At 39.6% G+C, this 11,642-nt stretch overlaps 1 protein-coding gene across 1 annotated transcript; it reads left to right on the top strand.

The window, feature by feature from the left end:
- Positions 1-2,703: 2,703 nt before the first annotated feature.
- Positions 2,704-6,188, top strand: LOC147630773 (transcription factor MYC2-like). Its single transcript, XM_086810760.1, has 5 exons — positions 2,704-2,856; positions 3,108-4,031; positions 4,462-4,677; positions 4,967-5,137; positions 5,961-6,188. Exons 1-5 carry the CDS (start codon positions 2,833-2,835, stop codon positions 6,042-6,044), a joined length of 1,419 nt encoding a protein of 472 aa, XP_086666886.1. The 5' UTR covers positions 2,704-2,832; the 3' UTR covers positions 6,045-6,188.
- Positions 6,189-11,642: the final 5,454 nt, after the last annotated feature.

Raw genomic sequence — 11,642 nt, 5'->3', positions numbered from 1 at the left:
CCCATCTTGGGATGGTGGAAAACCTCAAACTTAAAGCTCTGATCTTTCATCTTGATTCGATATGGTTCTCTTTAGCTCTAAATAACTTTATCTAGCCTCACCTCTTTAGAAGATCTCATGCTGCCCTCTCTAAGAAAGGCATTAGGACTTGGGTTGACATTTGTCACTTGGATCATAAAAGATGGCTTGCTAGATTAGAAATCTCAATTGCATTCAGTGTAAAATGATCAGGATTTGGATCTCATCCAAAAAAGAATTAACTTTTGGGATCCTTTCTTCTCTCCCCTCATCCAGGTCAGAGATGCCCTTATCCTTCGCTCGCTTAGTTGGCCCCTTCAATCCAACCTAGTGCCTATTCCTTTCTTTCCTTCTCCTCCCTCTCTCTATGTCAGACTCAATGATAGATGGCTCATTAAACTAGCATAGTAACTAATAAAAATTCAAGTTTCATCATATATGGTCGAAAAAATAGCTCCTAAAAATTCATGCCTCATGTGGCTTATCCTTAACAAAGATATCTAGACCAACCAGCTTACTACTAAGATTGGAACAAGGTGGGGACTCTGCAAAAGAGAGGAGGAAATTGTAGCCCACCTTTTCATTAACTATAAATGAAACTCCACTGTATTATATTTCCTCCATGTGTGCATCAAACTGGTCCATCCTACTACTCTCAACTGGAAAAAACTCGTATTGGGTGAAGCTAATGGTTGTTCTACTAAACTGTGAAATATCAACAGAGTTGGATAGTGTGGAAAAGTAGGAACGCCTTTCTTTTCATAGATAGAAAGTTTGATATGTGCTTTGATTTTGATTTTATTGACATCCTTTCCATCTATCAAAACCTTCATTAAACCATTTTATGGACCATTGTTTGTCACCTTTGGAGAAGTGAGACTCCAAATCCCATAGGGATTCCAGGAAGTCTAAAGATAGAGCCTTCGGGGATAATTCTATAACCCTATTCTAGAAGCCAAGTAGGGGGTTCTTTACGATAGCAGTTTTGCTATAGTTGATGGAAGATCTTGAATCAAGGCAAAAGGTGGAGAGGAAACTCCAAAAAGAGGAGATGGATTGCTGAACATTGTGGACCATACTATTGGTGTCATCAATCAAATTGTTGTAGGCAAAGCTAGCCTGCATTATTGGGGAGGTGGAGACCCATGAAGGATCCTGACTTGATAGTATCATCCATTAGCTAGGATAGAGCATTACCAGCTATGGCAAATAGGCAAAGTTGGCCTGCATTAATGGGGAGGTGGAGACCCATGGGGGATCTTGACTTGATCGCATCATTGTCAAATAGGAGAGGAGAAAGAGGGCATTCTCCTTACCTGATTGATCTCTTAAGGCAAAAGCACTCCCCCTCTAACGTGGTAGCTATGGACTTAGGGATAAAAAAATTTTCTACATCTGGCTATATGGGCACATGCTCTCAGTCCTCTCTGTAGATTTGATAGGAGGAGAGTTGAATATATCAGCGTAGAATATGTGGGCTATTTGAAGATTTTCTTCAAGGATTCAACTTTGATGCCATCCTTGTTGAGAAGCATAGGGATTCTCTCCTTTTCATTCTTTTTCTTGAGGACATTTTTGAAGGGCTATCAACTTTCCCTGCCCACCAAACTATGATGTATTAGGTGAAGGTTTCCTCCTCTTGCTTAAGCTCAGCTTTGGCTTGAAGCAGCTCATCCTATAGTTGTTCTCACCCTTCATTAATAAGTTGTTCCAATTTTTTAACTTGAGCGTAATTCCCATCTCTTCTCTTAGCCCTAATTCTGGTGACCTCTCGCTTAGTCCCAAACAAGAGGAAAGATTGAGGTTCTATGATAGTAGAAGCCCAAGCCTTGGCCAAGGGATTTCCCCAACGAGGCTAAAGTTGCTCATCCATATTTGTTTAATGCCAGGTTTAACCGAGGAGAGTTCCACCATGAGGGGACCTCCCCCTCAAAGAAGTATTGCTTGTGCGAGACAAAGGGAGGAATGCTAGGCACCAGCAGGAAGAAGAGAAAGGGGACGATGTTGTAGCAAAGCCTATTTTTCTATACAATTCTGTAATCCGCTCTCTCTCCCTTCTACCGCTTGATTTTCCCTTTAGTTTTTATGTAGCCATTGTTTCTAATGTGCAACATTAATTTTTAAAATAAGAAATTGGCTTTATTATGGAATTGTTACACCGTTTGGAAAGAGTGAGTGAGTGAAGGGCGTGACCAAGTTTTCAAAACAAAAGGTGAAGAAGGCGTTCAAACGGGAAGGGCGTCCTGAGTCCTGCCCGTTTGAACAGGCACCCCTCGTTCTCAAAAGGTGGTCGGAGCAATGCCAGCTCGTCATCGCGCCCCGTACACCTGTCGCTCTCGTGACTGGCACGTGTAGAACGTGCCACGTCAGCAGCATGTGGATCCCACTTTTGAAACAGATGCCAGCGTGGAACTGCAAAGCCTTTTGTAGTAGAAATGAGTGCTCTATTATGTACTAGGCTGGAGCACGTGGCTATTGTAAGAAGTACATGACGCCACGCTGGACCGTAGGGTCTACGTGGAAAGGTCACTGCGGGCGAAACGTGGCAAAACACTCAACCGCCACGCTTTTGGAACGTGCGTCGGATTACGAAATTTCGCCACGCTGTAAGACGGGCGTGAACGTTCGGGCCACGCTATAAGACGCGCGTGCAAATATATTTACTTCTGTCTTAGATCTCCCCCTTCTGCTGCCTCCATATAACCACACGTACACGAGCACACGCAACACACCAGCTTACCCATATACGCGCGCGCCCCCACAGACAGCTTCTGTCTTTTTCAGTATTTTGTTTGCCATAGCTTAATATTGAACATGGAGGACTGCCGCACTCTCAAGGTTGTAATAAACTCCTTGTCTGTGCTTAGATTTTCTGCGCATTAGATCTAGCGTAGGCGTCTTTTATTGCAATTTGATGCACAGTTAGAGATAATTAAACTAGTGAGATCACTGTGATTTAAGTGTTTACGGTGTTAGTAGAGTGATTTGCAACCTATATGGATGGAAGAGATTAAGTTTAGAGTGAATGCATTGATTTGCAGCATGATTAGTGTGCGGGATTAACGTTGACGGTGTGGGCATGCATGCAGGCAGAAGCATTGAACAGCTTGGCAATGGAGAGTCCAGAGGAGGAGTCAGCATATGAGGATGTGGGATCATGTGAAAAGCTGTTGGAGTCCATGCAGTCATTGAGGCCATTATTGAATGGAGGGGGCAATGATTTCTTTCACCCATTCCAGCTCATGTCAGTTGGGGGCGGCGGCGGCGGTGGTGGCAGCAGCAGCTACTCCAGTGCAGTGGTGGACACTAGATCAGAGGACCTTGAAATTCTAGACAGCCATGCAATGCTGAATTCCTATGAGCAAGACATGCTCCTCTCTAGGCTTGGCACCTCCTCCTCCAACCTTAGCATATCCTGTGATGAATTATCCCCCCAAACCATAGATTACCAAGACAAATGGAACCTTAATCCCACTAATGAGCCCACTTATCCCACATGGAAACTCAATAATGAGGAGGAGGACAATCTCATCATCAACAACAGTTCTATGCCCATCAGTGAGTCCCACTCACATGTCGAAGAATTGCATGCAAACAGTTACCCTGTGCAGGGGGCTTCCACCAAGCAAGATCAATCAGAGAGGAAGTGGGGTATTAGCACTAATCAAGGGAATATTAGCAAAGCAAAGCTTGATAATTGTGAGCCAAAGAAGAGATTAATGAGTGGGGAGTCCAAGTGGGCCTCGTCGATCTTGAAGGAGAGATCAAGGAGTGTGGGCAACGGAAGCAAGAGGGGGTTTCCGAGGGTGAGCTCATCGAGCGATTTGTTCAAGCAGCTGGATTCTTCGGATAATAGTGACGGGATGGAGGACATGGATGAAGGTGGGAAGAGTAGGGGCAATGGCAAATCAAAAGGCCCCATGTCCAAGAATCTGGTCTCGGAAAGAAGGCGTAGAAAGAAGCTTAATGAGAGGCTTTACTCCCTAAGAGCCCTTGTCCCGAAGATCAGCAAGGTACTGCCTAATTGCTTGCTAAATTATGCTTATAAATGCTTAATTCTGTCTCTCTTGCTGGATACTTAATTATGCTTGCATCTGCCTGATCTTCTCTCTCTCCCTCTCGTGCTTGATTATGGTTGCTTTCGATTAATCTTGTCTATCTTGCGTCCTTGATTATACTTGCATTTGCTTGATTGCATACTTAAACATGCTTAATTTTGTCACTCTTGCAAACTTAGTTGCGTGTGGATTTGCTTAAGTTGGTCTTCTCTCTCCCTGTAATCCCATCTCCAAATCCTCACTCTTCATGTATGAATCCCGTCTATGACTAATTTAACCTTAACGCCAGCATTTACTGATGCTAGAGGTAGTTAGTTCAGTGAGATGAGGGGGTCTTTTTGTCTGGTAAGCTCTGATTAGCGACTGAATATTTATTGTTGTGAAGATGGACAAAGCTTCCATAGTCGGGGACGCCATCGACTACGTGAAAGACCTACAGCAGCAAGTGGAGGAAATGCAGGTGGACATTGCAAATCTGGAGGCCAGCAAAGAGGCAGTTGCCAACGGTATCATCGACCCCAAAAAAGACCTCAAACGTGCCCACCATGTCATGAGCTGCCATGGGAAGAAGGTGGTCTTGCAAGAACACCAAATTATGGAGGTCAATTCATCGTAACCCTTCATTAATCTTTATAATCCAAGTGTTTTGATCTTAATCCGAGACTGTGTAGCATGAAGTATAACATATAGTGGGGATTAATTGGGCTCTACATTGACCTCAAGTTTGGAAGGTTAAGGTGTAACTGTGTAACGAAAGGACCCCTGTTGTTTGCTAGGTTGACGAAGTCTCATAAGTGGCCAATAAATAATCATTTAATCTAGTGTACGAAGGTTTTTTTAACGTTGACAGGAGTTAAGACTCAATTATTTTGCTTAACTTGTGCGTGCAGTTGGATGTAACCCACATGGAGGATCAAACCTACCATCTTCGCATACATTGCAAGAAAAGCCCGGGTGTATTAGTACAACTAACCCGAGCCCTTGAAGCTCTCGAGTTTGAGATTGTGAATGCAAATCTGACCTCAGTGAACGACCACATTCTTAATACCTTGGTAATAGAGGTACTACTACCAACACAATAATAAAAATTTTCCAGTTAATACTCTTTTCATGCACGTGCACAATTCCGCATCTATGCTTGGTATCCTTAATCGAATTTACTAGTAGCTCATTTTTTATGCCTTTGTGGAACTCCACCATGCTAATAGCATAGTTGTGGTTCCTCTTCAATGCATGTGTATATGCTCTTTGTTTTGCATGTACATAGTTTCTTCATGTACACTCTGTTACTTTGCATGTACATAGTTTCTTCATGTACACTGTTACTTTGTAATCTCCATGATTAGTATCTCTTTTGATTCCTTTAGTTGTTATGTTCAGATGCCATAGGGATTTGCACATGGCTAGGCCAAGGTGTTACCACTCGAGCTAGAGTCCCCTATGTGTAACTCTTCCTATGCATGTGCATGGCCGGTCGGCTCATGTTTCTTCTCAATCATTTTATCATTAGCTCATCCTTTTGTATATGTACGAGCACTCTTATTCTACTCACTGAATTCATGAATGTGAAGATCCTCTTGGTGTATGCTTGTAATCGATATGATTTATCTCTACTGCCTTATTTGATTTTGGCCCGTCTGTTGTTATTCTAGTAAAGTGGGTGTCTGTACAATTATTTATCACACACAAAGTGCCTGTATTATATGATGAATGATGTTTAAAATATTCCAACATAAGAAGTGCTTCATGTAGACTTGACAACATTTTGGAAAGTATGTGTATGTATATGTATTCATCACATAGAACCTCAATTGCTTGGGTACAATATTATAGTTGGATATCCAATGAGAATTAAAAAATGTTGTTTTTATTCAATTTTTGCAGGTAAAGAATGGGCACCCAATGAAGAGTGAAGAGGTCCGCCAAATGACATTGGAAATCATACCAAGATTTGGTCTTTTCTTGTGAGAGCTAGCAAAGAAGAGCAAAAGAGAGAGAGAGAGAGAGAGAGAGAGAGAGAGAGAGAGAGTAGAGAACTCCAAGTCATGTACATAAGCACTTGCATTAACGCCTTTATAATGTAGTAGTGGTGGTGGTAGTACCTTTGGTTGATATATATCCACTCGGATGAATGTATTAGTAGTTTTTTTTTTGGGGGGGGGGGTGGGGAGGTGTGAAAGAAAGCTTCTTTTTCAGGACTTTCTTGTGAACACACCAAAAAAAAACAAAAAAGTAAAAAGGACAAGCAAAAACCCAATGGAAATGACTTATATTTTTCTATCATAAGGTGCCAAGTGTGTGAGAGAAAATTTGTCACGTGAAAGCGTAGTTTAAAATTATGACATTAAGGGGAGGATCCCAAACTTTTTATTTTTGATACATATATATATATATATATATACATAAATAGTCACGTACCACCGTGAAAAGACGTGCGAAGTGGAGGGTGAAAAAGATTGACCGCCCATGTGCGAAGTGGAGTTTGAAAAAGAACATGAGGTCGTGCATCACGTTTGGCCATAACAACGAGATGAACGAGTCCTCCCATAAATGCATGCATGGCCGTATTTTTATATTTAAAAAAATCAGATTAAATTTAATAAATTTGATGTGTGTGCTAATTGGCCACACGGAACACTACATACACCCTTTGCATGGCTGCACCCTCGTGTGCACCACGACGGCCCTCTCTCCCCTGTTTCAAACCTCATTTTCATATTTCACGCGTCTATTTCCATCTTATTGAACCTTTCATCAATCCTTTTCTCCTTAGCATTGTCTCCAAGAGGAAGTGGTAGTTTTGAACAAGTATTTTCTACTCACTTTTCAACCGATTATTTTAACTAAAACTTCTAAGTTTTTTTTTTTTTGGGGAATTCATCCGAGCCCTTCTTTACATACCCACAGCATTTGTACAAACTCTATGCACTTTTTGTATAATAATTGGAGTAAACACCCTTTATGAAGGAAAAGGGTGTTTACCCCAATTATACTACCTTGAAAAACAATTTCTTCAACATAATTAATATACCCTTTGGAGAAGTGATATTATGTTTATCGACAATGGTCCATATCTTGTATCATGATGCTAGAGAAACCATTCATGACAAATGGCCCACCATTCATGACACATGGTCCACAACTTGTGTACAAGGATCGTAATGATGATAATATTTTTATGGGCAACGGTCCATATCTTGTGTAAAGAACTCTCATGATACTAGAGAGGCCATTGATGACAAATGGCCCACACCTTGTGTACATGTAGCCCAAGGAATCACATGCTTTAATTGTGAAGGCCCTCAAGAGGACTAGCCACCGATATTACAAGGACAATTGTGAGTGTCATATGGTTCTTAATATGTGCTTTTCCAGCACAGACCACCAATAAAGGTAAGTAAAAGTTATGGGTGCATAAAATCTAGTCCTTTCATGGTACACGAGAACCACATCAACTATGAACAAAGGTATCAAGATAAAGAAACCCATGTAGTTGCATATAGCAAATAAATTTGTAGTCCTATGTGATTATTGGTGGATGCATCACGAGATGATGTGTATGTAGATTATTGTACGTACACATTGGTGTGAGTAGCTTATGCTTCGCACATACAGTTTACACATATTGGTGCCAGCATTTTACAACCTCTTACCCCCTCTCTCTCCCTCCTCCCTTTAACACCTCTCCCTCCTCCACCTCTACCTATTCTCACACCCTGCCATTTTTCCCATCAAGACATTGGAGGTTTTCAACAAGAGAAAAACACTAAAATCTTTTCACATATTTGATGCATATACAATCTTTTGTAAAAAAAAAACATAAGTTGGAGTGCAAAACTATTTTTTTTTATTTTGTAGGTTTTGTTTTTCTTTTGGTGTGCCTCTTTGAATACATTGCCTTTGGCCCTTCACTTTTTCTAGTTTGCTTATTGTGTCGACTCTTGCCTTCTCTTGTAATTTCCCTTTGCTTACAACAATGTGCTCCTTATATCATAACAAACTTTTATATATGTAGGCCAATAGAATCTCACCTAATAACTTTAATAATAACATTGAGAAGTTAGAAAAATCAATGTCAATAGTATCATGAATAAAAGAATTCACGTACACTCCATGATCCATGAAAGGGCTTTATTTTATAATACGAAAGTGAGGTATTAATGTAAGGTCAAGGTTTTGCCCACCAACACTTATTGTAAATGTCTTGGCATGCTAGCCATCATCTATAAAAGACTAAGAAGAGAAGAATATATTTTCATATGTGAGATGACATGCATTTAATGCTTGGGTTGCAAAGATGACCACAGACATTCTCATACAAGACATCATGGATTCAAGCATTATGTTTAAACAAATGCTTAAACAAGAGGCATCCTATTAAATGTTTATAACCTTGGGATCTAAAGGCAACCCTATGCAACCATATCCCCTTAAGCTTGTCTTCAAAACTATTCTTCATGATTTGAGGAGTCCATTGTATATAATCCCTTTGTCACTAAGGAGATGCACTCTCATTGTATATCATGCTTACTCCTATAGTTTCACTAGGCCAAAGTCCAATTTTACACATTGCCCTTTTTTTTCATTTCTCTTTCCTTCTTTTAGCACATAGTACTCCATACAAGGTGATTGTATGTGTGGTTGAAATTTTTGGAATTTGGCCATAGTGGATTTTATTAGTATATCATACCATATTTAGCATATCCTTTCTAGATATTCCTTCACTAGTTTCCTCCTCCCCATCCTAATTCCCCCCTTTTTCCTTCCACTTGATCTCTATTTTCTTAAGGATATGAAACACAATTCTAACTTAAATATATGGTGAGAAGAAGATTGTGGGTTTGTGAAATTGTTTACAAATGTGAAAATCATTCAATCCAATAAGCTTTTCCCAAGAATCAACTTTAAAAGTTTACTTCCCAATTTTATATGTGAAAAATCATACAACAAATCTCCTTGGCAAGACTCCCGTCAAGGTAGTACTACTAACTTGAGCCCACTAATTTTTTTTAACATACATGCACATGGAACCAATTTAATATAATGGAACCATTAGGAAATTTTTAAATAAGTGTTAGTTGAATATCTCTTTCAAAATATCTATCGAAAATCTTGGTGTTATCATGTGTACCTACTTTGTTCAAAGGATTCACTTTCTTTTGGCCGATATTTTCATGCTTTCAAACTCTAAATAAAATATGATTTAGCACACCCCTAATATCAATTTCTTCTCTTGCTTTACAAAGTTGTACTTCAATAAATAAAGAAGTCATTTATATCATACATCCATGGTAGTAACAGACCTATGTTAGTATAGTTTGTGAACCATTTTTTATCTTGTATAAAAAATAATTTTCTTACATATGCAATATGTAAGAATGATAGTAACAGACCTATGTTACCATCATTAGACCTATGTTAGTATCATTAGACATATGCAATATGTAAGAATGATAGTAACATACCTATTTTAGTATTATTAGACATATGCAATATGTCTAATCAATTATTTATACCCATGCTTTTATACTAGTTCTAGATAATTCTACAAAAGAATAAAGAAATGACTTTTTACCATATGAGCTCGTAGCAATGTTGCCCTCTTATTAGATTGTAGAGTCTACAAATTTATGTACATGAGTTAGATATTGGGGAATGAACCTTGTTCCCTTCACACTTTTAGCAAATGCACATTTGATTATGCCCAACACCACTTGGATCGGACAATGCTAAAAAAAAACCCAGTTTGTAAGTGTATTTTTCTTGGCTAAAATTTAAAAGTCCTACTTGAAATTTGGCGTTTCCTTTATTTTCAAGGGACAAAATTTATACAGTATAGTTATAATCCCAACATTTGTCTAGTTTTTAATGCTATTTTCGAGTTAACTTTGAACATTAACTTTCTTTTGATTTTAGTTGGAGGGGGGGAGGGGAGGGGAGGGGAGGGGAGGGGAGGGGAGGAAATCTCCAACACCGGGAGGGGGATGACACAAGTAATGTTGTCCATTGAATCTTGTGACTGATTGACAATGAGTTGCATAGCATGTTGGTGCTTGAGACTAGGTATTTTGATGGAGTTATCTAAGAATTGAGGAAAATGAGTTTTAGAGGAGTTGGTGCTTTGATGACATCATCAACTAAAATTGATAGACAATGATTTGTAAAGAGTGTTGGTGCTTTCATGGTGTTATCAATCAATGGAGGTAGATTTACTCTTTGTTAAACATAATGTGCTGATGTGATCAATGATGAATGGATACTTTTTAGGTTAGGACGTTAACTAATGGCCCATGGGAGAGTTCAAAGCACATCATGTACAGTGTACACTCTCTCTAGGCTTAAGTGAGGCGAATTAACATTGTCATTATCTATGGCACATACTATCAATGATTACTTTGGACCCAGCTACAAGTCATGCATTATTTAATAAGTCCAGAGAAAAATCCACCACCATGTTGCCCTAGTATGTTTGTGACTAGTATCAGGGTACATTTGTTTTAATAATGAAGAAACTATTGTTGTAAAGCTTCATGCTTAGGATATTAATTGGTCCAAATTTCAACGGGTAAAATATAAGGAGGAAAAAATAAAACATGAAGCAAACCGAGCAGCACGTGCGTACGTGCAACGGAAAACATATCAAGTTGAGACCATAGTAAAAACCACGCGCGAAACCAGCCCCCCTTCTCTTGACTCAACCACACATTGCGCAACTTGTTTCTGGACTTGAGAAAACGACTTCGCCGTGTGTTGTGAATTAGTGCCAAGTGTTGCTTTCCCTAAAAGGGGCTAATATACACCACCTATATTTTTGCTTTATTTTTATTCCCTTGTTGTTTTTCTTTTTCTTTTTCTTTCCGTGTGCTCACTTGTTTAAATCAATGATGTTTATAATGTCTTTGTTGCGTAACACAATGAGAAGTTGTGAGGTAGAAGCATTGTAGCCATGGTATTTAAATCTAGGAATGGAGTATGGGCCTAATGATTGAGGTGCCTTTTTATAGCTCCCCCACCCCACCCCCCTACCACCCCCCCCCCCAAAAAAAGGCAAGAGGACATAAAGTGAATTAGTGGTTGTCTTGGTCCCCACCATTTAAAAGGATGAAAAAGAGATAGCCAATCAATCGTGAATTGTGGTTGTCTTGGCCCCCACCATTTAAAAGGATGAAAAAGAGATAGCCAATCAATCAATGTCTCTGAGGATGTTTTGAATTATCTCATCATTTTTCTTTTCGAAAGAGGGTTATCACTTAAGGACATTGTTCTAAAACCCAAATCTCCTTTCTTTCCTTTAGGCCTTTACACACCGCCCAATCCCACCCAATGCGTGCTCATGGTCTGGGCATGAGTTGGTAGTCTTCAATGGGCAGGGGAGGGGGTTTACACATCGCCCAAGCTAGAATCTTTCAAAAGGTTAGTATTAAATGCATTATTGACAGAAGACTGCAACTATATTTGAATTTGATTGGTGGGATGAGTGGGGCCAACGTCGGCTGCCCATGAAATTACTTATCATAGTGAGCTGCCACCTCACCTTTTGAAGTCTGCCGAATTTTGGCTGTGTGT

The sequence above is a fragment of the Cibotium barometz genome, chromosome 16 (genome assembly GCF_041138505.1).
Source record: "Cibotium barometz isolate CiBa-2024 chromosome 16, ASM4113850v1, whole genome shotgun sequence".
In the NCBI taxonomy this organism is placed as follows: domain Eukaryota; kingdom Viridiplantae; phylum Streptophyta; class Polypodiopsida; order Cyatheales; family Cibotiaceae; genus Cibotium; species Cibotium barometz.
The sequence above is the reverse complement of the archived record's forward strand: the minus strand, read 5'-3'. Positions and strand labels throughout refer to the sequence as shown.